Source organism: Astatotilapia calliptera, chromosome 2 (assembly GCF_900246225.1).
Source record: "Astatotilapia calliptera chromosome 2, fAstCal1.2, whole genome shotgun sequence".
NCBI lineage: Eukaryota > Metazoa > Chordata > Actinopteri > Cichliformes > Cichlidae > Astatotilapia > Astatotilapia calliptera.
The window spans coordinates 27166950-27191914 of record NC_039303.1 but is presented as its reverse complement, the minus strand read 5'-3'; the positions used below and the strand labels follow the sequence as shown (position 1 = coordinate 27191914).

Here is a 24965-nt window from a genome sequence, read left to right as displayed (position 1 = left end):
TTTGTGCACCTTTCCCTCGTCTCTCTGCAGCTTTGCAGCAGTAGACAGAAGTCCACCATATTGCTAATGCTCTCCTGTGCTTGGTCCTGCTGTCAGGCACTCCAGCAAAAGCAGGAAGAATCTGCTAATAACAAAATCTACTGTGTGTGAGGAGACAACTGGACATTTGGGGAATAACGAGCTTGTCTGCAGACGTCTCAGCATTTACAAGCGGAGGCACATACCCAGAACAACTGGTCAAGCTGAGCGTATTCATTTGTCGTTCTCTATCTGTGTTTCTGGTTAAGTACAGTCTTCAAATTAAATATTAGGGGTCAAGGGGGCTGTAAGTGCATTCTGAATGAGTTGCCAGCCATGCACATCCTGAGGGAAGTGACAACATGGCCTTTATGACTCTCTTTCCAGTTGGTCATTTTTCAGCTACTTAGTTTCAGTGGAGAAAGTGCCTGACAGAATCATTAACAGAGTCATCAAAACACATTAAAGGCTTTTAATGGAGCTGGATAACTTACATCCCACTTTAGGAAGCTTAGATTTTTTTCCCTTTGCACTGGCCACAATGAAATTAGATTAAAACCAATTTAAAGTTTGTGCAACGTTATGCTGCGGGACTCTACAAGGGTAAGTTAATAATAAGAACATTCAGTACATTAGCAAAGCAGCGATTTCCTGTTATTATATAAGTCCCGTTGGAAAAAATCGTGGCATAATGTTTGCATTTCCATTTAAGTCACTAACTTCCTAGTGTTCAAAATATGCATACTTTTCCATATTTAACAATGTATGTTTTGCCAGATTTTACCTTTAGGTGTAGCATAAAGCTCGTGTGCCTCTTTACAGTACCTTAGGTTTAACAGTTTAAGTGACCATGGACTAAACATTAAGGCAGAAGAGCCGGCATGCATGTAAGAAAGCTGCAGGATTAAGTGTTGTTCTTGCGCTGTTGTAATTATACTGCTTACCATATTAATCTGTTACTGTGTGCGTCCACTCAGCATTACTAATGACAGTGTTCTGGATAACCTGGATTCTTCTCTTAAGCTTTTTTGGAAAGCTCAGCAGAGCAAAGGCAGAAAGAAGAATTGAAGCAGCAACACATGAAAAAAAGTCTTTCTTGTATTTAAATGGTAGAAAGGTGTGAATATATCTGAATGAAAATGTGCAAATTTAGGTAACTAGGTGGTTTTTTAAAAGCCATTCATCACGCAGAAGCTCGATCAGTTTTTATTTAGCTTAGATGATAAGCAGGGAGGGTTGTGGGTTCGAAGCTTCTGGTGATCTGGAGGTTTGGACCAGGCATGCTCTCCCTAGGTTAAGTGCTTGATCCTAAACTGACTCCAGGTGTGATGTGAACACCTGTCTGAGTCTCTGTGTTGATGGGATGGTGTTCAGAGTGTCCAGAGGCTTTGAACCAGCCACAACCAGGACTCCAGGTGTATAAGAAGTTAAGAAAATGGATGGAGAGAAATAGAAATTAAAAACAAAATGCTAAAACAAAGTCAAAACAACCTTCACCTGGAATATAAGTGATAGAAAAATCTCAAAAAAGTCTCATCAACAAAAAAAGAGGCCTTTTCCCCCTTGACTTCATTGGATCCACCATATAAAAAAAGAAGAAGAAAAAGAGGAAAAAGAAATGGCTGGGTTGTCATAGCAACACTGAGTAAAAATAACACAAGCTTATTTTCCACAAGCTGAAAATAAAATGGAACAGGATCAGTTTGGACAAACAAGATCAAAATGGTTGCTAATTCACAGACACACAAGCGAAGCTGCATCACACGGACGTGCTGCACGGCCGTTCCTGTCCCTCTGGTCATCGGCCGCCGTTATCTGACGGCCAGATCCCGTTACTCACGTAAAGAAACACACCAGTCGGGATAAAGATCTTAATAAAAAGCTACACTCACGCCCCACTAATTCCTCCATCCCAGAAGCCACCACAGCTGGTTTGTTTAAATCTTTTAATTCACAGCCAGCTAATTAACATTCAGAGAACAGTATTATAGTACAGGCAGTGCCTCTTAACAACCACAAACCTCAGGTATTTTACATGTAATTAACAACCGGGAAGGAAAAGAGGGGAAAAAAGAGGAGTGAAAATACTCATTTAACTTCCTCCCCATTCCTGCCTTGCATTGCACAGCTATGCTCAACATATGGATTGCATACTGAAGGCATTATTATGCAGCGCTGATGCATTGCTGAGACAACAGACTCGACTTGTATTTAATCAGCTGCACCGGCTGTGTGCAGAACACTTTTTAATGCACCGTAACCAGGGTTTGGGTTCCTGGATCTGTGGTTTCAGCGAAAAAACAAACAGCATTATGCAAATCAAACTTCAGCAGCTAAGTGAGGGAGATGAGTGATGGAGAGGACAGACAGACAGACATTGATAAACCGTGGAGTAGGGTTGGGGTTGGGGGTCTCGGCCATGATATCATATCTGTGCCATATTTTGCACTAACCCCAGTGAGTCAGCACAGCCCACCCAGCAAAGATGTGTGGTCACACCTCGGACTCGGAGGACACTTTCCTCTCAAAATAGCACATTTGTAATGTCATGCAGGCGAGGCTGCTACCACAGCGCTGACTGACCTGCACATTTTTATGGCCCCACAACATGGCTGACCTTTGAGCCTGAGCAGGCCAGTGCTGCAGACCGCACAAGAATGTGCAAATATATATATATATATATATACATACATGTATACTACTTCACAGCTGTGGCACAAACACATGTGAACAGGCACTGAAACAGCAAGAGGAGCAGCAAAACTACAATTCCCACAACCGCCATGGCTTTCATGTCAGAGCAAAAAATAAATAAATAAAATAAAACAAAAATGCCACAATGTCTTCAATCAGCCACCCCCCGTTCAAAATGCAGAGTTCATTCTCCACCAGAGGCGTTTTTAGCGTTAATTAGAGGAGCGAGCAGCTGTCTGCAACCCAGTGCTGCACACCACCATGAAAGCGGGCCTGCACACAAACAGCTGATTTCAAGATCACTTCGTACAGCCAGGGGTGCCACCGGGGGTGGGGGCATTGGCCACCCCGCAAAATTTGCTGCCCTCCCCTTCCTGTCCTATGTCGGTAATAATGTAATAAGGTTGCAGAAAAGCTGGTGCCAATCCCTGGAGAGGTAACAGTTCACACTCTTACACGATCTAATACTGAGAATTATTAAAGTGATGCCTGGGACTCCCAATCAGTCAATCAGTCAATCAATTAACACAGATTATTACCTTTTTTTGTATCTTTGTTGTCATATTTTTCAGGTAACCTATACTTGACAACAGCATAATAAAACTGGAAATTATGTTTTTGGTGTGCCACCCCAAATACTTTCAGTGGCCCCCGTATGGCCACCCTTATGAAAACATCCTGGAGATGGCCCTGCATACAGCTGATTCCTCCATTTTCCTTCCCCTCCACAAACTGCATTCATTTGGAAACAGACATGACTTGGATGAAGTTGGATTTATCCCTAGAAAAGCTTCTTCAGAAATCATTCCCATCTGAATATATCTTTAGACTTTCAGTTTTGCTTTCAGAAAGTTAGCCTTTGCTCTGAGGGTAGCCTGCAGAACATTTTTTGATCTTGAAGATGGTGAAGGTGGACAGCACCTTCAAAATCAGCTTAACTATTACAAGTTTAACATCTCTGCATTCTTCATTTTAATTTTGATCACTTGCACAAATTACAAAAAATCAATTTTCTTCTAACTGCCAGCTTGGCATTACAGGCAGAAGAAAAAAAAACAGGCATCAAACAATGTCATGGACATTGTTTGATGCCTGTTTTTTTTTCCAGTGGCTATCTCTGATGACACTGTTTAGACAAGACTGCATGATGCACATTTGCAGTCATCTAATTTGCTCTGTTTTTAACCCCCTACCCTGCACCAAAGTCATAACAAACTTGTGGTTTGTAGCCAAACCTTGGACTACAAAGGTCCCATAGATTACTTTAAAATACAGCAGACCTCCAAAAGAGTGTGGGGAATTATGCACAAGCATGCAGAAAATTTCCATTTCATTAGGTGACTTTGCCACAAAAATCTTGGGTTTTGATACAAGTTTTAAGGTTGTATAATTTCAGTGGGGAAGCTGAAAATAACTGACAAGGAATACACACGTGTGCTAATACTAGATGTCAAAATGGAAAAAAGCGCCAGTGCGTTTAGGAAGGACACTCCTGATCTTCTGTGCTGGCACAAAGGTCTGCAGCAACTTTAGTTCAGCTCACACCATGTGTGCAGATATCATTAGAGGAGATACCGAAACTGATCACAGTAACCTTCACATCCCTCCCACCCCGCTCCTCGCCGCCTTCATCACCAGTTTCATCCTCGCTTCTCTCTCTCCTTGTTGTTTTCCCTCTCAGCACTTTAATCTTAAAAGCAAGCTGCCCCTGATGAGGAAGATCAAAGCAGCCCTGCACCAAGCACAGGTCACCAACTCCATCCTCGTGATCATGGCGCACGGTGATATTATTGATTTCTCCGAGATCAATCTTGTCAACTGCTGTTATCCTCTACTGCACCAAAGAGAAGCCGGACGTGAAGATAGAAGGAGGAGGAGGAGGAAATTCCAGCGTGTTATGTAAGTTGCAAGGAGGATTTTTCACAACGTAGCACAAGTCCACAAGAACTTAGACTTTTTTTTCCCTTTCTTTTTGTCTAAATTTGTCTGTCGTGTCAGAGGGACGCTTGTGCCGATTTGGCAGGGAGAGCTTTTCTGAGAAATGAGAGAGATGAATGCTCTCTCATAGCCACGGGGAGTTGCATGACGTCAGTCGCCATTCACTGTTTGCGCTCATTTTTGTGTTTTGTCACAGACACACACACACACACACACACACACACACATGGATGTATGAAGCAGTGTTTTTTTCCAGATGAATGCCTGCATAGATGCCTAGTTCTTAAGTAAGATAACCCTTTGGAGCAAGGCAGAGGTAGATTACATGGCTGCTGAGTCCAGAGTCACATCCAGGGATCCAGTCAATGTGGTGGGAGGGAAGGATGGAGAAGGGAAAGAGGAAGGGAGTGAGAGGGAGGGAGAGAGACAAGGAGAGGCGGAAGCTGGTGAGGGGTTTCTATTTCAAATCTCCCCGGACCCCCAAGGCACTTCCGTTCTGGCAGCATCCTCCACCAAAATGAATCATTTCCATCAAAGGAGAAGCTCTGACCATTGAGTGCTTTTCCCCACCCAAAGCAAACTCACATCACTGTCGTATCTATCTGCTGAAAAAAAAGAAAGAAAGCCCACTCTGTCCGCTTTCAAACGACCGTCAGACACAGCGGCTTTAACGGGCTGCCAAATCAAAATCTGACAAGCAAAATGAACTAGACGTCAGCTCAGAAAAAAGGAAAAGAAAAAAGAAAAAGCTTCTGTTAATGATAGAAAACACACCTCCTTCCATTCCTGGTGGCAAACTTGTTTTTCACGCTCTTATATAACACATCTATTATGTTGCCCTGCAGAGAGGCTGCTTTAGAAATCATCTTTTCTCACACTCGGATTTCTTCAATATGGCCTTAATATTTTCATTACCCCCCCCCCCCTCCTCCCATGAGCAAAACCACTAATTTTACAATGGAGGCAGACAGTATTTGATGCCCTACAGCTGCAGTGAAGTAGCTTAAACTGCTTGGCAGTGTCATGTGTGCTGCAGTGGTCCGTCTGTCTGTCAGTCACACGGATCAATAGGTGGTGCTCTTGCATGGGCTGCTTAAATCCCCCCCCACCCACCCATCTGCCCTATCTCCAAGTCGCAGAAGTTCTACATCTTTGTGCACCCCCGAACTAAAACACACACACACCCTCCTTCTTTTGTGTGTGTGTGATGGTGGTGGTGGTGGGGGGGGGGGGGTTCTTTTCCACCGTCGTGTGATTATACATTTATTAATAACAAATTGCTGACGTCATCTGACAAATAGAGGGGAGATCGCTTGTGTAGAGGTTGATGATGAGATTGGCCGTTGAATTAAAAAGAGCGAAATTATGCGCATTTAGAGGAAAGGTGGTGTTCTAGGTCTCCTTCTTTTTTGCGTGTTTTGTGCGTGTGTGTGAGAGAGAGGCAACAAAATTACAGCACCGAGGCTTGACAACGTGAAGCAGTGACACGCACACAAACACACACACAGAAGCAGCTCTCTCCGTGCGCGCAGCCGGGGCTGTGCGTCCGAGTGCGCCAGTGAGTGTGTGTTTTGAATTCAAATGCAGCAACACACCAGAACTGCAAATGCGGAGACTGAGGAGAGGATGGCGATGATGTGTTTGGGGTAGTAGGAGGGGGGACGGAAGCCTTCACATTTTTTTTTATATCCCCCCCACCTCTAAATGTAATTAACGACCTGGCTCCATCACGTATACTGCCCCCATGATAAGTATAGCTCACTTCAGAGGATATAGCGGCCGTGCCAGGTACATTTGGCAACATGAAGCGGGCGGTAATGATAATAAAGATTCACCTACCATGTTGACTTCTGAGACCATGTCTATGCTGGCTATGTCTATATTCATCCCCACAGCAACCGGGGCACCTGTGAAGGAAGGAAGGGGGTGGTGAAAAAGGAGGCATTAACACGGGACATGAATTATTCTCACCATCATGTAAATTTTAACAAATTCGTGACGCCAGTGCAGGTTCCTCTCCGAACCCCGCACCTACAGAAGGCTTGTGCATCATCAGCCCGATCAAGAAAAAAAAACCCCTACACGCTTGATACACAGATGAGCTTAAATGGTGTTAATTTCATTTATTTAGCGGCGTAATCAAACATTGATGAGCGGTATCGATCACGTTAAAAGCCCCCCATCATCATATGAAATATATGCACATCATCTCTCTTGGGCTAATCGGAAAGGCCTATTTGACTGTGAAGGGATAATTATGTAAATGAAAGCAGATTTTGCGATTCATTAAACATGTATCGCACGTCAGGAGGGCGTGAAAACATGACATTCCCGTTTTCAATTTGCTCGTTACCTCCGAAATCTGGCCTCAACCGAATGTCGTATCCTTTCATCAGCCTGTCCACTGTTTCTTTTACCAGAGGCATATTGCTCGGATCTTTGATATCCTTGATGCTGCGGAGAAAAGGGTGGTGTAATGCAAGAAAAGAACCACATATTAAAAAAATAGCGCATTAATGTCACGCGCCAGGCACGCGTTCACAGAGCTAAAATCGCATGCAAGACACACAGACGCAAAAAACGAGATTACCTTTGAGCCCACACAAAAGTCACTAGTAAAGAAAAAGTCAAAATCCCAAAGTGGTTTTTCCTGATCCTCCCCATCGCAACAGTTTTTGAGGCGCCTTCGGGATGCGAGTGAGGGGAGCGCACATCCAACTTACTCCAGACAGTGCAGAGGAGCCAATGAGGGGCGCATGCGTGCAGCCAGCCCAAGATCAAAGAGTGGAGACTGATGATGGTGGATGAGCAGTTTCCATTGCAGAGAAAAATATTAAAGGGACAAGTGAATGTGCGTAATGAAGAAACAAGCGTTTGTGGCAGGAGTGAAAACACCGACAACCGCGTTCGTTTAGGCTGCTTTTATTCTTCGTGCTGATTACACGGCAGATGAGTTTGTCTATTTCCTGACAAGGTCGAAGAATGGAAAAAACTGCAGGGTTTAAAATGGTCAGATTAAGTTAAGAACAACTTTATTCCCTCTGTTTTCATCTTACCGGATATATTAAGTGGTGAAAAACAGAATCAATCCATCACATGTACACGAGCCTACCTTTACACAACTATCTTTTATGCATCGTACATACAAAAATAGGAAAAGAATACCACCATCACCCATGGGTATATATCGTACTCCTCCCTGCAGTGTTTCCAGAGGACCTGCTGTACTTCTGGAAATGCAAGGGGAGCACCAAAGCAGAAATGTGGGGTGGAAAACACAAGCCCACAAGTCTTCTTCTTCTTCTTCTTTTTCAGGTTTCAGTACATTTTTGAGCCTTCAAGGAGGGATGCAGCCTCCTCTAAATTGCCTTTGATGTTGTTGTAGTGGGAGCTGTGCTTCTGTAGAGGGCAGGCTTCTGAAAGTGTTGGTTCACTGTTGCATCACCACCAGTTAAAGCCATCATAGATTATATCATCCACATCTTTTTGATGTGTTTCTTGGTTTGTGCGTGTGTGTGGGCGTCATGCATACCGTGTGTGTGTGTGTGTGTGTCGTCAGCTTCGGTCCGGGGGTCTCAGAAGTTGTCATGTGTGCCTCGGTGGGGTTTTAAAGTGGCTGAGGCCCGTGAAAGGGCGGCTCTTCAGCTACTGATCAGAACACAAGTGGGCAGTGGTCATAGCCTGTGAAATGAATAGATGTGCAGCGGGAGAATAAATGAGTTTCTGATTCATTTCCTCTGTCAGATGAGAGCACAGTGAATGCTGAGAGCTCGTTCGCTGAGGCAGAGGAGGGTGAGGTGAAGCCGGCTGGATGCTGAAGGTCTCTCAGGCTGCACATGCCCTTTTCCAGGTCTTCTCAGTCTAGCTCCATAACCCTGCAACACCAGAATACAGCAGAGTGGAGGGGGGGGGGTGAGCAGAGTGTACAGAAGCCTCTCTGTTTCCACATTCAGAGATGCTCTCTCTGCAGTATACTGCACAGCCAAAACTGTTACCATGCTCCCTGTCCTCTCCTTAAAAAAAAAGAAAAAGAAAAAAGTAGCAGACGAGAGACATGGCGAAAATATAAAGGGGGAGAGATGTGATGCAGCTGCTCTCATGCTCTCCATCTTGTCTCTCTCATTATTCTGCAGAACGTTATAAACAAAACAACCATAAAAATTCTCTGACAGGAACATGAGAAGCATGATGAGCAGATTTGCACTCCCCAGTGTTACATAACAGATCTCTCCCCCACCATCTCTCCTTCAGCCTCTCTCTGTCTTTTTGTACTGTACCTCTCTTTTTCCTTCTTGGACATGGAGCTTTGCGCTCTATAAGCGGCTCACTTATAGGTGGGAAAGTGAAGAAGAGAAGCTTGTTCGTGTGGTTGATGCACAAAGTAAACTTAGGTTTGTTGTCACTAACACAGCCACCCTCCCTCAGGTAAACCGTACTTAAAAGAAACCAGAGCGTGATGCTTACTTTCCTCTCAAGTTAGCTGAGAGTCCAGCCTGTTGTTGTATTGTAAATCTATGATGATGATGATAAAAGCCTCAGCGCTGGCATCAATGCAGCAGCAACGCCACCTAACATCATTCTCCTTTTCCTTTTTTTTTCTTTTCCTTTTTCGCCTACAGCTCCCGGGGCTGTTTCAGCATTAGAAATTATTGATGTCTTTACTGCCTAGATGAGTGTTTGACAAAAACTGTGGGTAGTTATGGTTCCACTGAAACTATTATATTAGCAAGACAGGATTGTGGCTTTTTGAGACACGGACTAAGTATGCGTGTACACGTTTTTTTGTTTTTTTTGTTTACCGTAAGATGTTTTTAACTTCATCTGCAGAATATTGGATACCCTCCAGCTCTATATCAGCCATTTTCACTGCTTTCAGCATGACTCAGAAGGTAGGATTTAACCATTTACATTGAGATGTAAACAAGGAGAAATACATTTGAAAGGTTGTGTCTTTTTCATAAGGTTATCTTGTCTGGATAATCTTTACGAATATATTCAAAACAGCAAACCCACAGTCTACTTGTGCAGCGCTGCACCACTTTTATGTCCCCCGCTATGTTTAGATTGCTCCCCAGATCAGATGTCCTGTCCAAACCCTTTGGCATGTGTGAGTCTGTTAAGGTGCACTGTTGAAGTAAAATTTCATTTTGGGGTAGAGTGAGTGCAGATTGTGTCTTGTGGCTAAAACCCCTGCATTTTGAATCCTCTGTTAGCACAACGGCGCATGTTCTCCCTCAGACCTCTCAGGACATTGTGATCCAACCCTGTGAAAGCCCTGGCTGCGCTCTGTGGAGTCATCTGCTTAAAAACTCCTGTCGCTTGTAATTATCCACAAAATGAAGGTTAGAACTTGAATATTGAGCTCCATAAATAGCAGGAACGCTAGGAACGATGCAGGGCTGCTCAAGGAGACCATCTTGAAGGGGACTGTGGTCTAATTTAAATCAATGTCTTTTATTTATACCTGTTATTTTAAGCAGCGTGAAAAGGAAAGAAGAGAAACTCTTTGTTGAACTGGAAAATGTATTTATCATGTTAGGGCAAAAGCCAGTGGTGCCCATTTCCTCTCTGATGTACTGAAATAAAAGTGCAGCCTTTAGCAGATGTACTCAGATGTGTCTTAGTTTTGTGCTTAGTGGTGTCTGGACCAAAATGGAGCTCTCTAGCACAGATGAATAAGCTCATGCTTGGCATCCCGCATTTCGTTTCCACCTTGTTTTTTTCCACGAATTATTGATGATTACTTACCTTTTAAATGTCTGGACTTCTATACACTTTGCCTTTGCCCTATTAGACATAACAAATAGACAAAAATAGATGTACCAGTGTAATTAAGAACAGGATGTTTACCTGGGCTTCTCCATTGTGTCCTTGACCAGATAGATATACCAGTAAATTAAGTTGAAGAGAGCAAAGGAAAGGGGGAAGAGGATGCGGGCATACGCATCAATAGGGCTGGTGCCGGCCAGCTGTGGGATTTGGGGAATGGCTGAGCCCTGCTGGAGAAAAATGGGCAGATGGGGAATATCTCCTGGCTCACTGCGGCTCACTGAGTGGTTTCTCCTCTTCAGGCCTTCCCGGGGGCTGCTGTCCGACTGATGGGGGGAGTAGCAGGAATGATTTTGTGGAAAAGCGAAAAGAGGTAAAATGAGGTAAGTGTTGGTTTTGTGGTAATCACTGAAAGGGAGGGGGTGGATGTAAAAAAAAAAAAGAAAAAAAGAGAGATGGGGCAGATTTTTAACCTCCAAATTTATAAATGGGAACACATGCTAACATGTTAGTGTCGTGTATGCAAGGCTGCAAGCCGGGTTTGTTTCCACAGGAGCGTTCTCACCATGGCATGCATCTCTACATTTCTATAGGAAGCAGCAGGAAGTTTTGAGGATGCATATATGATGGCTGTGAGATTACACGGGGAGGGGTGCTGGAGCTGCTCTCTGTTCTCACACTGAAGCTATTTTTAAAGCGAGCATCTAACCATGAGATCTACACGTGAGGCAGGTCCCAGGAGGACACCGGGGTGGCTTACTGTATTAGCATAAAGCAGACAGTATATAGCTAGCCCAGAGATGAGAGTACACAACAGCCCATATTACTTTTTAATGCATGGTGTGCCCTAAGTGAGAAGAGCGAAAGAGGCAGGGGGACTACTTGGAAATGCATAGAAAAAGAGCCGTGTGTGTGACATAGTTTCTTTTTTCTGCTTCTGCAGCTGCTGACTGTCTCCTCGTCACTAACATCACTGCATCAACTAGAGACTCAGAGGCTCTGTACCTAAAGATTCGCCATTATTAGCGCTGTAAATACACTGCGGAAAAGATGATGTAACTGAGCATTGTGTTCCTATAAAAAAAATTTTTTAAGACAACACTTATCCAGTCAACTCATGAAACTGGCTATAAAGATGTAGCCTATAGGGTATACAAGTCTCCATGTTCATAACTGGAAACTCACTGCATCTTGGCAACATATCCCTCCTTAGTAACAAAATGACTAAGTGCATTCCCAGATATAGCCTTTAAAACATACAGTATACAGTTTTGCTTTATTGCTTTGCTGAAAAAATGGATTATCTCTTAAAAGATCAGGTTAATCTAAACTACATATTTAGAATTGCTCCATTACACCACTGTGAGACTTACACTACCTCTCAGCATTACGGTTACTCCGTAATGTCCATGGTTTTGAAAGAAAAGCAAATTGTTCTAATATAACAATTAATAACTGATGGAATTAGAACTATAAATCCTTGATTTAATGATTTTATTGGAATATCTATAAAAGCCTGTTTGTTCTGTTGACATTTTATGTTACCTGTTTTATGTTTATCCAATGTAAAGGTTGATTTATCACTAAAAAGAATTTTTCTCATTTACGATAACTCCACTGAGGACTGTCTGGACCTTGAGCCCCTGTGGAGTTGATTAGAGTCTCACAATCAAACTGAAAAAATAAATTTGGTCTTTTTCCAAGTGAATGAAGATTATACCACACAAGAAATTGTGCCCAAAAGAAAATTCACACAAAGGAGTGTACTACTCTCTTTCCAACCACTACAATCTGGCACTTTAATGAAGCTGCCAGTTGAGGACCTGTGAGGTGTTCGTTTCTCAGACTAAAGACTCGGCTGCTCAGATCTCCACTTCTCTTTTTTTTCAGGTTAGAAACCGCGATCCTGTTCTGTGTAGGAAGTAGTACACACCAGAGGTTTTATGTCAGGGTCCCACATGAATAGCCTTCATTTCTCACATCAAGAATAATGACTGTTCTACAAAAATGTGGGGTTTTTAAAACTACAGTGTAAGCACAGGGGCTGAATTCTCACACGCTCACTCACTAAATGTGTCGTCGCTTGTATTAGTGTGAGTGTAATGTTTTCAGCATTATAAACTTGCATTAGATGATGAAAGTGCCATTAGTGTCGCGATTGCTGGATATGCCACCCACATATGCATTAAAAATCATGATTAATAATTCCATTTATCAGTTTTTGTTATTTCTGATCGATTTAATGTAAAAAGTAGTTTTCTTTTAAAAGCAAGACATTTCTAATTGACCCCAAACATTTAAGCATTAGTGCTTGACAGTGACTTTTAAAACGCATCGAAATAGGTGGTTCAGATTCAGAAATGGCTTCTTTACATTCATCTTTCTTAACACTATCTGGTGACTGCATTACCCACAGTAAACCCCAGCCACACTGGCTCTTAACAGTAAATGTCGCTTGTAACCATTATCCCACAGAGCTGAGGAGCTGGCTAAAGAGGATTCATTCTGTTCTCACCCCAATGAAATTTGCTCATTTTTGAGTCATTTATCAGGCCCTCTGGTGGAAAGATCAGTAGGGTTCCCCTTTAAAGAAGTTATATACAGCTTTTCTACATTTTAATATGAAAACTGCTTACCGAAACTGTGTCATCATCATCGCTGCCGGTGGCCAGGACCTCAAGCTTCTCCTGTCTGGCTGCCTTCTTCTTCAGACGGTGGGCCTGCAAGGTGGCGAAGTAGTTCACTGCCGCAAATTCGACGAGAGCTGACGCCACAAAGGCAAAACACACAGCAATGAACCAATCCATTGCCGTGGCATAGGCTACTTTAGGTAGAGACTGGCGGGCACTGATGCTTAAGGTGGTCATGGTCAGCACTGTGGTGATGCCTGAAGGGCAGCAGAGTATTCATGAATCACACATGCAGAGGGAGATTAGATCAAACTGGGCATGAGGGAAGAGGGGGCATACCAGCAACTGTGCGTGCAGGAACAGACTCTTTGTTGATCCAAAAAGAGACTTGTGACAGTACGACAACCATGATAAGAGGGATGTAGGTCTGTATGAGGTAGTAGCCCAGCTTCCTCTGGAGGTGAAAATAGACCACCTGCACAGAGTAGTGACCTGCAAGATAAACAGCACGTGAGAAGACAGCGAGTGTGAGGGACAGAGCGTGGTCGCACAGAACAGATGCCCTTGCTTGCCCTTCAAAAGGGAATAGCAGCTGAAAGAACCAGTTGTTGATGCTGCCAGGACAGGAACAGGTTGCTAAGTCTAAGGGCTAAGGGAGCAAAAGAAAGAGGAGATAGGAAGAGAGGAGAGAAGACAGTGGGACAAAAAAAGGAAGGAAGGAAAGAGGAAGAGGGGGAAGGAGCCAGTGAGGTGGGGGCTGGCGGAGAGCATGCAGTGCCACTATGTGTTTGCTGCCCTGCTCTGTCTGAACACATGCATGCAGACATTCACAGACCGAAAACGTGCTGCATCATGCACGCTCACACACACTTATTTAGACGTCCTCTGTCTCACTCTGTGTTTCTTAAATGTGTATCATCGCTACATTTTGGAGCCTGCCTCATCCTTTTCTGCTCCATTCGAGGAATGTGCTGGATTCACAGCAGGGAGGCTTTCTCCTGGTAAAAAGAGAAAATGCACACACATAAAACTCACCCCCCACCCCGCCTGAGCATCCACTGGGGTTCTACATGGTTTTTAAGCGGTTTACTATTTATATTTTATTCCGGCACAGTTGATGTGGAGCACCCAGAATTTTGTTGTACATGTACAATGACAATAAAGGCCTATTCTATTCTATTCTATTCTATTCTATTCTATTCTATTCTATTAAGGTGCACAGTACGCATTAGGGCCTAACCACTTAAGCATCTTAGATGGTGGCTCAAGGAAGTCTTTGCTTTTATATATCGTCCTCCTGCGGGGAGTAATGGACACTAGTGCAGGGCTTGCAGACACTCATTTGACCCCTTTCTACTCAAACATTAATAAACACTTGTGGATCTTTTAATTATGCTTGTATATGTGGCTACGGCCATAATAGGCTGCTTATGAAAATAGATTTGTTTTTTTATTTTGCATTACCTGTGTTTGATTTGAATATCTCCCTGGACAAAGTCTGTCCGACAAGATCGTACTGCAGAAGACTCATTGACTCTTTGGGACAGTCGACGGAAGCTATTGGTCCCTTCCTCCAGGTAAATATAATTTCACTGCTGGTGTATGCATCTAAAACAGGAAGAAAATATCACATCAACATGCTCAAGGTTTGGTCATATTTATCAATCTGGATATTCCTGGATGCTAGCGTTGGTCTGAAATACTCACAGCTTCCAAACCGCAGAGGACAGGAGTGGCCGTCCATAGGGAAATCCATCAGGCTCATTGGACACTCTGCACTGATTGTGAGCCTGAAAGCAGGAGCTGGGATCAGTCTCTGATAAATGTTCTGATTTGGTCTTGTGTTTAGCAAAAATGATCTGCTCCAACAAACAAAAAAAAAAACAAAGAACAAAACTACACGTTCACTGTGAAAAATCACCTCATGGTGTAAAGGACAGTCCCGTTCTGCATGATGCGGAAGAGCTTGTTGGGTGTGGTCATGTTATGGGAAATGGACTTCTTGGAGTTTCTGAAGAAAGTGTCTGGCGTCCAGATTTTGTCCACCATGAGGTTATTCAGCCGCAGGATTTCAATGGGGCCCTCGAATTTCAGCCTCTCATCAACCCACATCTGGCGGAAAAACATGTCCATGGTGTACTCCTGAGGCACAAACGTAATATTGTTTTGATACAAAAAAAACCCACAACTACAATCCCAGATTCAAGAATGAAATTTCTATCTTCGTCCATTCATCAGCACGCACAAGACCGAGGTGACATTTCAATACAGAGTGAAAGGTGAGGGGAGACGATGAGGCAGTGATGGATGCCACTCATCCCGGATAATCATTAATCAATCCACTCAGCGATCCTCGCTCTCTGACATGTTGTCATATTGATTTAGAGGCCATCAATAACGGAGTTATAGGGCTGGTCAAACAGATTAAAGCTCATTAGATGGTCTCATGGCAGAGTGCCCATAAGGCTGGTCACTGAAGCACTATTATCTCCCACAGTCAGCACATACACACTTCCTGACAGAAGTACTATCTTACCATTTCAACATCTGAAACAGGTCCAAAGCTGGTGACAAAGATGTCTGTCTTCACCTCGGTGACACCGCCTGCAACATTATTTAACAAAAGCAAAATGTACCTAAGAGCACAAAAAGTGCTGTTGCATAATGTCTTTATCTCGAAGGAGCAAGGTATTAGGACATAAAGTTTAAATTACCCCCAGAACCGGGTCGCAGTCTGTTGTCATAACCATCTAGAAGTCTGTCCAGAATGCGAGTGATGTTGTCTGAGTATATCTTTTCATTTCCCCATACATTACCTAGACTGCAGAGAGAAAATCAAACCTTAAACTCGCACGATCACTGCTTTCTGCTCCACGTTTAACTCCACAGACAGGACTTACCTCATCCAGCAGATAAAAGCAGCTAAAGTTAATGAAGGGACGGCCATCCTAGGTTTTGAATCAGGTTTCACAAGTTCATAAAATTAAAAAAAAGAAAAAGAAAAAAGAGCCACTTCAGAGCAGGATTTCTGCTTATGTGTCGCTAAAGTTACCAGTAGGTATGCATATGGACGCAGGAAACAACGAGGCAGGGAGTGTAATCTAATTAACAGATTAGAAAATCCACTCCATTTTTAGAAAAACTCCGGATTTAGTTGCTTTATTTAGTTAAAATAACTAACTAATAATAGTTAAAATAGGAGCATTAAAAACAGGAAATAAATACAACACGTGACATTTCAGTAACATTAAAAAGAAAGAAAAATCCTAGCTAAAGAGTCTATGGTGTGTCTCATAGGAGCAGGCAGTAGATGGCGCTGCAGCTTCCGTGATTTTCACAACCGGAAATGACACCGAGACTGAGAAGAAGAAGAAATTTGGAGCTTGTGAGGGGAAAACACCACAGGGAGAGGTAAAATACACCAACTTAAAAACAGACCTTTAAAGTTAAAAACAAAACAAAACATATAGGCAACTGTAACAGTTAACCGCACAGCAAGCCTCCAGCGTATCTTCGACCTGCTCGGTTTCACGCTGGAAGCTGGTCAGCGGAGGTTAGCCGACCCGTGAGCCGGCGTGCAGCCGTAGCATGTCGGTACACTTCGAGGAGAGGAGCGGTGTCGTCCCCTGCAAGACGCCATGGGGCTCTTGGTACCAGACCATGGATGAGGTCTTCATTGAAGTCAACGTGCCTCACGGGACCACTGCTAAAGAGGTCAAGTGTCACCTGGGGTCCAGAGACATCGAGCTGTTGGTCAAGGGAAAGGAAATATTCAAGGTAGGGCACCAAAGTGACTCCCAGGTCCCGAGAATAACCTGCATGCTGTGATCTTTATTTGCAGAAAGTAAGATAATGCGATTCCTGGTTTATCCTCCAGCTCCACCCCACTCTCACCCTCTTTTACCCAGTGACTGAACTAACCAGTAAACCCAATCCAGCCTTGTAAGACCATTCATGTAGCCCCTTTCCGTCATACTTATCACAGTTGGACCTAAAAGTCCACGTCACAGTTAATCAGCAGTGTCGCCTATTTTGATACCGTACAATGAAATCAGTCGGGCTGTTGTGTGTACGTAAAGAGTATGTAACTTCACTGTATTGTGCTGTAACGCAGCTAGACCTGTTCTGGTCATGTGCAGGTCTTTTAACTCTTCCAAGAACAGGTCCAGGTGTGCTGATATGAATAAAACTGATATTATTCATTTTTTATTTTATTTTATTCTTTTGCCAGGGAAAGCTATTTGGAACAACTGTATCAGATGAGGCCACATGGACACTAGGTAAGTGACACACTCACAGAAATATTAAGGGAATTAATAACTATCCTTATAACTCTAACGATTGCTGTTGACTGGCTGTGTTGTGATATTCATCCATTCATGTCTTTATGTTAAGTTACTGGGGGCTTTATGTTCACCCTTTGTATTATGTCATTGTTGAATTAGAAATGGTCAAATAGAAAGGAGACATTACTAAATTAGACTTTAATGAGAGCCAGCTTAATGCATTGTTTGCTTTGCTGATCATTTCCTCAGAGGATAAATGTCTTATCCGGATCATTCTGATGAAGACCAACAGAGAAGCAGGGAACTGCTGGTCCTCGCTGCTGGAGGGGGAGTATTGTGCGAATGCTTGGGTCCAAGACCAGATGCAGAGAAAACTCACTCTGGAGAGGTTTCAGCGAGAGGTGAGTTTGATTCGCTGACCTCTGTAGCACTGTTGACTCTACTGTACATCCTAATGACTGTTGTATATTGTACGCATGTAATCCTAATACATTTCTTCTACTGCACAGCTGCTACTTTTTCAGCCAGGTTAGGACCACCTTCTAAAAAGGAAACTTTTAAAGGCTTTACATACACTTACTGGTCACTTCATTAGGTACACATCTTACAACTGCCTGGGTTTGGAGCTCATTTTGCCTTCAGAGCTGCTTTAATTCTTAATGGCACAGATTCAACAAGGTGCTGGAAATATTCCTCTGAGATTTTGTTCTATGTTGACATAATAGCGTCACAGAGTCGCTGCAGACTTGTCAGCATTCATGATGTGAATTTCCAATTCTGCCACATCCCAGAGGTACTCTAATGGATTGAGATCTGGTGACCGTGGAGGCCATTTGAGACCACTGTCATGTTCAAGACACCGCTTCGAGATTGATTGATTTGAGATTTGTGACATGGTGTGTTATCTTAATGGAAACAGCCATGAGAAGATGGGTACGCTGTGGTCATGACAGGATTGACATGGTCAGCAAAAATACTCAGGTTTTGGTCTGTGGGCTCATTAGTACAAGTTGAGCATAATTTAAACACCACAGCCTAGCTCCAGTATCATTAGACCATCACCACCACCAGCAGTCTGAACTTTTGATACAGGGCCACGTGGATCCATCCAAATGTTGCAGCAGAGATTGAGACTATTGTCCAATTTGAGCCCGCTTGAATTGTAGCATCAGTTTCCTGTTCTTAGCTGACAGGATGGGTCTTCTGCTGTTGTAGTTTATCTGCTTTGAGTTTCAGCATGTTGTGTTTCCAGAGAAACTCTTTTCTACATCTTGGTTGTAACAAGTAGTAACTGAGTTATTGAAGCTCCTGCTACCTGCAGCTTGAAGCAGTCAGGGCAGTCTCCTCTGACCTCCACTATCAACGATATATTTTTTCTTACAGAGCTGCCAATAACTGGATATTTTCTCTTTTTCAAACCATTCTCCATAAACCCCACAGGTGGGTCTGTGGGGAAATTGCTGTGAGATGAGCAGTTTCTGAAATATAAATATTCCAAAAAAGTTACTTAAATGACCTTTATTCTCCTCGGTCTGATGCTCAGTTTGAACTTCAGCACATCATCTTGACCATGTGTGTATGGCTAACTGTATTAAGTTGCTGCCATGTGATTGGCTGATTAGATATGCAGTTGGACAGGTGTAATGAGAGTATGTTTTGGATTGTTGAAATATAGACATCTGACTGTTTTCATTCCCAATCCATTAATAATAACTCAGTCCCCAGGTTGTGATAAATCGGTTTTTCTTATAAATGAAGCAAATCCATAAATAATGAAGGGAAATAATCAAGGGAACTCTGTGATGGTCATTTCTGGGTAGGCTAAAGAGAAAAAAAATAACCATGCCACCTTAATTCTCAGAAATGCAGCTGACATGCTCTTTGAGTTGTAGGATTATCAGTAACACTTCAGCTTGAAGGAAAGATTGGAAAATGTCTTCCTCATTACAATAGAGATTTCTGATGTATTGTGCGACATTACTAACTTTCAATTATGTGGCAGTGTGAGTCACTGACTTTTAACATATTACATATTTTGCGTAATGAAACCTGTAAGGGGTTCTGAAAGTCTGGCTGTCAGAGCTCATTCCTGAGAATGTTTTAAAGGTGATGATCTGTTAAGTTAATGAAGGCATTGCTTTCAACCTCAAAGCCCTTTATCAAGAAATCCATCCATCAGTTCATCTTCTTAACTATTTAAATTAAATTTAAATTAACAAATCAGGATGAGCTGAAGTCTCTCCGCTGATATTGTGTGAGAGGCTGACAGGTCACCAGTCTGTTGCAGGGCTAACAGTGAGACTACCAACCATTTGTGTGCACACCTGTGGCTAATTTACTATCACTAACCTAATAAGTGTCTTTAGACTTTATTAAACACTCATTGCAGTGTTACTGCTGTGATTCTGGAAATTGTTGAGATGAGCACTCAGTGATGAGTTTGTCTTCTTACATCTGTTTCTTAAACTCAGATACATCTAGCCTCAGGAAATCTTAATTACAGATTAACAATCAGCAGTATGTCTTACTGACTCTTTTTTTTCCTTTGTTAGAATCCTGGATTTGACTTCAGCGGTGCAGAGATCTCTGGGAATTTTGCCGGTGGCGGTCCAGACTTTTCCAGCTTACAGAAGTGACCCATACCATGATGCTAGTACATGCTTGAGGAGTTACCTCTGCCCATCATGCACAATGTGCAGAACAACAGTGGATGCATTCGGTCTACTGTGACAAGAATTTGCCTTGAGACGAACTAAAAAGCCTGGCTGTCACATCATTGGTCTCGTCCTCAAAGGACTGATTTTGTGCAAACCAGATGTGGGGAGTGGGAAGGCTCTACAAAGGAAGTTGATAACTCTCGTTAAGAGAATTTTCTGACATGTTTTAATAAAAACAAAGTGCACTCAGCAATAGCTTTTCAATAAAGTTTTATTGAAAGGTACAAATACATAGGTTAATCAGATGGTGTATTCAGTCATTTTGAATTTGAGACCACATTTTGTTTTGTCACTAAAATCAAACTAAACAGGGAAACTGGCACAGAAAATGCGATATAAATTTCAACCTGAATTTCCACTGCAATGACCTTTTTTGGGGTTTTCTGAGTGCTCTCTAAAAAACTAACAACTTAACTCAGTATATTTGTGGCGCTTCACACGGTGTCCACAAATTAAGAGTTGGTGAAAACAACTCATCTGTAACCGTTGGTAACGTTTCATCTCAAACACTGATGAGCTGTAGATAACAGGATCATCACTAGCTTCATTTCCCTGGTACAAACCAGAGCTCCCTCGCCTTAACAAAAAAAAAAAAAAAATCATCACCTTGGGTAGGAGTGTGCATTCAGGACAGCTTAGCAACCTAGGGTGGGAGTGAAGGACTTTGGGCCCGATCTTTTGGTTCCATTTTTTTGCTGTTCACAAAATCCCTCTCCCTCCTCTTCCACATGGTGGACTGAGGACCTAGGTGGTTCTATACTTATTAGCTTAAAACCAGCAACCCGTTCCAGGGAAACACCAAACACCGTGGTACGGATTTAAACAAGAACATACTAGACACCTGTGCAAACGGCTCAACCAAGAAAGTAAAACTTCAACCTTTCTGAGGAAGAATTACTCCTTGTCATAGGGAAAGAAAAATGTGTGTCTGATCAACATATGATTACAAACTTAAGGGATAAAAAAAAAAAAAAAAAAAAGGGGGGGGGGGCATTTCCTTAAAGACATCCATCATCACAGATGAAGGTCTCTAAGGAAAATAAAGCTGGAGCTGTAAGTGGGTGACCATACTGCATGTTACATCCAGTCAGAGGACAAAGATGTAACAGTGGTAATGTTGTAATTTTTCTTTCCATGTCAAGTCACCCACTTGGACGCCCAGGTTTTAACAAGCTGACTCAGGTATGGTGGGAAGGTGAGTGATCTTGTAGTAGCTGTGCTTCAGCTGACGTGCAGTTCTTCCTGAAATAGTCCAGCGAAGTCTCTGGACGTTTGGCCTGCAGCACTTAGTGGTGGCGTACTCAGCCAAGCATTTTCCAACTAGCTCCCGCATGCAAACCAGATCCCCGTCTTTGATCTGCAGGAAAGAGGAGTCGCATCTTTCTCTGCTTAACACTTGGCAAGAAGCATTAAAATTCATTAAGCTACACTGCATGGATCACCACCTTATATTAACTGTGACAAAAACACTAATATGCAATAATGTTAAAAACGAGCCATTTTGGTTTGAGTTGAGCAAAGGCTCATTTTGATAGTTTTTCCTACTCTGACCTGTATGTTGATAAGATGGACCTATTCCTAATAAGGCACACGGGTGTAGCCATGAGCACACAAGTCCCACTGACCTGTTGTTTAAACCTTCTGCCTGCTAGGGGCAACCAATCAGAAGAACGTTGGCATAAAGGGCTTGTGTCTTCTGAGGCCCAGTTTAAAATAAGGATTAGTTTGAACTGCTCGTATATATTCTTTAAAGCAAAAGGCTCAGAGCTGGACTTACATTTAGCTGCTGCTGCAGATTGCTCAAGGCCTCAGATATTTTGTCAAGGTACTCTGGGTCATGTTCATCATGGGCCTCAAAACACAGGAGAGCCAGGGCAAGCAGAGATGGCTGCACAGAAACACAAACACAGTCTCTTGTTAAAAAAAAGAAAAAGAAAAAAAAAGTAGAAACTATGATAACATTTAAAAACAAATCGACACAGATGACCTACATTATACCTGAGATACAACAACAAACGAGAAGTGTACAAGACAAAAGCAGTCTGATTTTTAATGAAAAGCGCAGAAAAGCATTGAAATAAGTCATTATTTTCAATGTGGAGAGAGTAGTTGTTTTGGCTTACCTTTATTTTGGAGAAGACAAATGAGCAGTGACAGGCTTTCAGCTGCGCCTCCAGTCTCTCAAGGCTCAGGATCTTCATGCTAAAGGGAAAAAATGCTTTTAGTGTCAAAGCAAACTGAATGTGAAGTACAGCTTACATAAATAGTGATAAAAAAGCCAACCAAAAGGATTTCTATTTTTTTTTTTTTTTTTTTAAAGGTAACGTTTGAAAAGGGGGGGGGACTTGCATATTTGTTTTCTAACACCCTGTCACATGTCTAAAAGTCTACACGATTTCAAAAAGGACTGTGCCTGTTGGCTAAAAAAAATATATATTTTTTTGGTTAGTGTTAGCTTTCAAACCAAATATGAGAAGACACATTTTAGTAGAGTAAATATAATCTCGTTGAGTCATAGCTCAGCCCTGCAGGTTGGTGTGACCGTCTGTCCTTACCTCTCAGCGTCGAGCTGCTCCAGGACGTGGCTGTGAAAGACGCGGAGAAAGCGCAGGGCCGTGGGGGCCTTCACCTTCCAGTAGAGCTTCTCCATGATGATCTTCTCCATCCTCATCATGTCAGACACTGTAAAGCGATTCTGACTGATGCGAATCAGGTCATTGGCCAGAGGCACGTTCTTCTCTTCTTCTGTGGACTTCACAGCGATGTAAAAGCAGCACAGACCGACACAAGGAAGGTGCTTTGGCTGAATCTGTAGGAGATGGGGAAATGGATATTGGAGAACGGAACAACTGCTACGATTTTAAGAAAGTAAGCAAAATGTACTGCATTTACAAACCTTCATGACAGACAGAAATCGGTCCAGCAAACTGACAGCCAGCGAGAAGCTCTCTGAACTGAAACCGAAGAACCTGGTCAGTGAAAGCAGGTCCTTCACCTCCAGCTCCCTGAGTCGGGAAGTCATCCTGAGGCCATTGTCCTGGGCGCTTTCAATGAACCTCAAGCCACTCAGCTTTGGTTGGTATCGGCCCTCCAGATCAATCAGGGCCTTCAGCTGGGCTGCAAAGGGCTGTGCCACAGGGCCTGTTACTGTGTCAATCATCTGCACAGACATGAAAATAAAACTTAGTGATACAGTAAAAAAACAAACAAACAAAAGATACACTGGAATTAACTGTGTGACCATAAACTGTGTATAAAGTATTAACATAACTCTGATAAACATCTTAGTCTCTTTAATAAGGCAAGGCTCTGTCTGCTACGTAATTGAAATATTAGACTGGTGTATTTAAAGGACATCTAGTCCGAAACAAAAATGGTTAAACAAATGCAGTGAGCGTAGTTTACTAACAAGATCCTGCAACAAGCCTTCCGCTAACACATGCCCGTCACTGAACTGGACTAAACTGGACTGGACAGGAGCAATGACTGTATATAAACAGGAGGCGAAATGAGACGAACACAGAACAGGGATATGCTTCAAAAAGTTTCTCCGTTTTTAGTTAAAGCGACATTTCTGCTACTAAAAGTGTGTAAAACACGAGTTCCACAGCTTTAGTGCTAGTTTGTGAGTCCACATGTAGCCGTATCACAGCAGCAGGCCTTGTGTATGTCAGGGCAAGGACCGGCGTCATGTCGAGACATGTCCCTGCCATACACACCAAAGGAGAGCTAACGCAAAGCATGGCACAGCAAACCAAAGTGACAGTACACAGTTTAAACAATAAAGATAAGAGTGAAACAACAACATAAGTCTGTAAGTACTATGTAAGTTAAACTTCATACTTTATTAGAGAAACCAGAAAATGACAAACTACTCTTTGTTGACGACGTAAACTGTTTAGCAATCAAAGCTAACGCTAGCTAAAAATCCATTTCTAAAACTAGTAGCATTTTTTTGGCTGATAGCAACACATCATTTACTGTTTAGAGCCACGAACACCACTAGATAAAAAAAAATATATATATCATATAAGGAAAATGGGTTTACTTACCTTAAACAGTTACGTTGCTTTTTGTATTTTAAAAAAAAAAAGAGCAGGTGAAAAAAAAAATCCACGCGCTTCAAATAAGCGGGTGAATGGAGAAATAAAACACACAAAAGTGTAAGTATGAACTTTCACTAAAGAAAGTTTTAAGCATAGGTTAGTTTCTGCCTATGCACACCCCCCTACCCTTGGCGTAAGGCGATGGGGAAAAGGACAGTTAAGGCGTTAAAACAGGCATAAAACCAAGCCCATGACCAACCATGCCGATTTTCTATTGGTCCTCAACAAGTGACGTTACCAGCTCTACATTTTAGTTGGATATTTAACTAGCTAGTCACATACAAGGTCCACCCCATTCATGCATTAGGGCCAATCGCACGTCAGAAGGTGGGATACGACCCAAAATAGCGTCGTAATAAAGTTGCCTCCTTTGGTATATAAATTATATTGGATGAATTTTTTTAAATTCATTAATAAATAAATACAGATATACAAATTATATCAACATTTACACAGTAATGTCTTTAGTGGGTAGTAAAATAGATTACATTTTTAAAAGGGTGTCGAAATCATAGAAAACTATTTAAAAAAAAGACACACAGGCACACAACTGGAAAGTTTCTGGAACAATCTGGAAGGAACCTGCATTATCCATCACTCCTTTGGTCTTTTCTGTCTAAAAATCAAAGTAAATATAGAGAGTACACAGTTCATTTTTCAATAAAGTAACTCTTTATTACATTAGGATTTAAAAATCTGCCAAGCAGGTCTACACAGACCCAGTATATAGATCTTATGACATAAAGAGATTTAATCCTGAATTTATATATTTATATACAGTTTAAAATATGAAATCTCTCTCTCTAA

At 42.4% G+C, this 24965-nt stretch overlaps 4 protein-coding genes and 1 long non-coding RNA gene across 7 annotated transcripts in view; 2 read left to right on the top strand and 3 right to left on the bottom strand.

Annotated features, from left to right (window-relative positions):
* Window positions 1–7478, bottom strand: part of gabrb2a (gamma-aminobutyric acid type A receptor subunit beta2a) — a 33309-nt gene extending 25831 nt beyond the window's left edge. For both annotated transcript variants that reach the window (XM_026191240.1, XM_026191241.1), the window contains exons 1-3: window positions 7241–7478; window positions 7004–7104; window positions 6490–6557 (exon numbers count right to left, since the gene is read on the bottom strand). In XM_026191240.1, the coding sequence (XP_026047025.1) occupies window positions 6490–6557; window positions 7004–7104; window positions 7241–7314 (243 nt within the window). In that variant the 5' untranslated portion in view covers window positions 7315–7478. The remainder of the gene's footprint in view (window positions 1–6489; window positions 6558–7003; window positions 7105–7240) is intronic.
* A 78-nt stretch (window positions 7479–7556) lies between these two features.
* Window positions 7557–16267, bottom strand: gabra6a (gamma-aminobutyric acid type A receptor subunit alpha6a). 2 transcript variants are annotated; one of them, XM_026191291.1, is made up of 10 exons: window positions 15950–16267; window positions 15764–15870; window positions 15586–15653; window positions 14971–15191; window positions 14757–14839; window positions 14514–14657; window positions 13389–13541; window positions 13056–13306; window positions 10501–10745; window positions 8438–8525 (listed from the first exon to the last, which is right to left on the bottom strand). In XM_026191291.1, the coding sequence occupies exons 1-10, from the start codon at window positions 15994–15996 to the stop codon at window positions 8507–8509; spliced, it is 1338 nt and encodes a 445-aa protein (XP_026047076.1). In that variant the 5' UTR covers window positions 15997–16267; the 3' UTR covers window positions 8438–8506. The 2 variants fall into 2 exon arrangements, with proteins under 2 accessions (XP_026047084.1, XP_026047076.1); XM_026191299.1 differs by lacking the exon at window positions 10501–10745 and having other exon boundaries at window positions 7557–8525.
* On the top strand, window positions 8554–13047 carry LOC113035699 (uncharacterized). Its single transcript, XR_003274379.1, has 3 exons — window positions 8554–9539; window positions 10722–10802; window positions 11363–13047. It is a non-coding gene; the product is annotated as an uncharacterized LOC113035699 (long non-coding RNA).
* Window positions 16268–16383: 116 nt separating the features above from the next.
* Window positions 16384–20242, top strand: nudcd2 (NudC domain containing 2). Its single transcript, XM_026191322.1, has 4 exons — window positions 16384–16826; window positions 17281–17329; window positions 17585–17736; window positions 19888–20242. Exons 1-4 carry the CDS (start codon window positions 16638–16640, stop codon window positions 19969–19971), a joined length of 474 nt encoding a protein of 157 aa, XP_026047107.1. The 5' UTR covers window positions 16384–16637; the 3' UTR covers window positions 19972–20242.
* A 785-nt stretch (window positions 20243–21027) lies between these two features.
* On the bottom strand, window positions 21028–24332 carry ccng1 (cyclin G1). Its single transcript, XM_026191310.1, has 6 exons — window positions 24105–24332; window positions 22949–23212; window positions 22608–22861; window positions 22176–22254; window positions 21830–21940; window positions 21028–21409 (listed from the first exon to the last, which is right to left on the bottom strand). Exons 2-6 carry the CDS (start codon window positions 23210–23212, stop codon window positions 21218–21220), a joined length of 900 nt encoding a protein of 299 aa, XP_026047095.1. The 5' UTR covers window positions 24105–24332; the 3' UTR covers window positions 21028–21217.
* Between the last annotated feature and the right edge of the window lie 633 nt (window positions 24333–24965).

Excerpts from the sequence above, each read along its gene's own strand:
- gabra6a (XM_026191291.1), bottom strand. The coding sequence starts at position 15,996 with ATGGCCGTCCCTTCATTAACTTTAGCTGCTTTTATCTGCTGGATGAG. Across the intron at positions 15,192-15,585 it reads CTGTTTCAGATGTTGAAATG|GAGTACACCATGGACATGTT; the intron begins GTAAGATAGTAC and ends TTTGTGCCTCAG. Across the intron at positions 13,307-13,388 it reads TCCTGCACGCACAGTTGCTG|GCATCACCACAGTGCTGACC; the intron begins GTATGCCCCCTC and ends GCTGCCCTTCAG.
- nudcd2 (XM_026191322.1), top strand. The coding sequence starts at position 16,638 with ATGTCGGTACACTTCGAGGAGAGGAGCGGTGTCGTCCCCTGCAAGACG. Across the intron at positions 16,827-17,280 it reads AGGGAAAGGAAATATTCAAG|GGAAAGCTATTTGGAACAAC; the intron begins GTAGGGCACCAA and ends TTCTTTTGCCAG. Across the intron at positions 17,330-17,584 it reads TGAGGCCACATGGACACTAG|AGGATAAATGTCTTATCCGG; the intron begins GTAAGTGACACA and ends TCATTTCCTCAG.
- ccng1 (XM_026191310.1), bottom strand. The coding sequence starts at position 23,212 with ATGATTGACACAGTAACAGGCCCTGTGGCACAGCCCTTTGCAGCCCAG. Across the intron at positions 22,862-22,948 it reads GATTTCTGTCTGTCATGAAG|ATTCAGCCAAAGCACCTTCC; the intron begins GTTTGTAAATGC and ends CATCTCCTACAG. Across the intron at positions 21,941-22,175 it reads TTGTCTTCTCCAAAATAAAG|CCATCTCTGCTTGCCCTGGC; the intron begins GTAAGCCAAAAC and ends GTTTCTGTGCAG.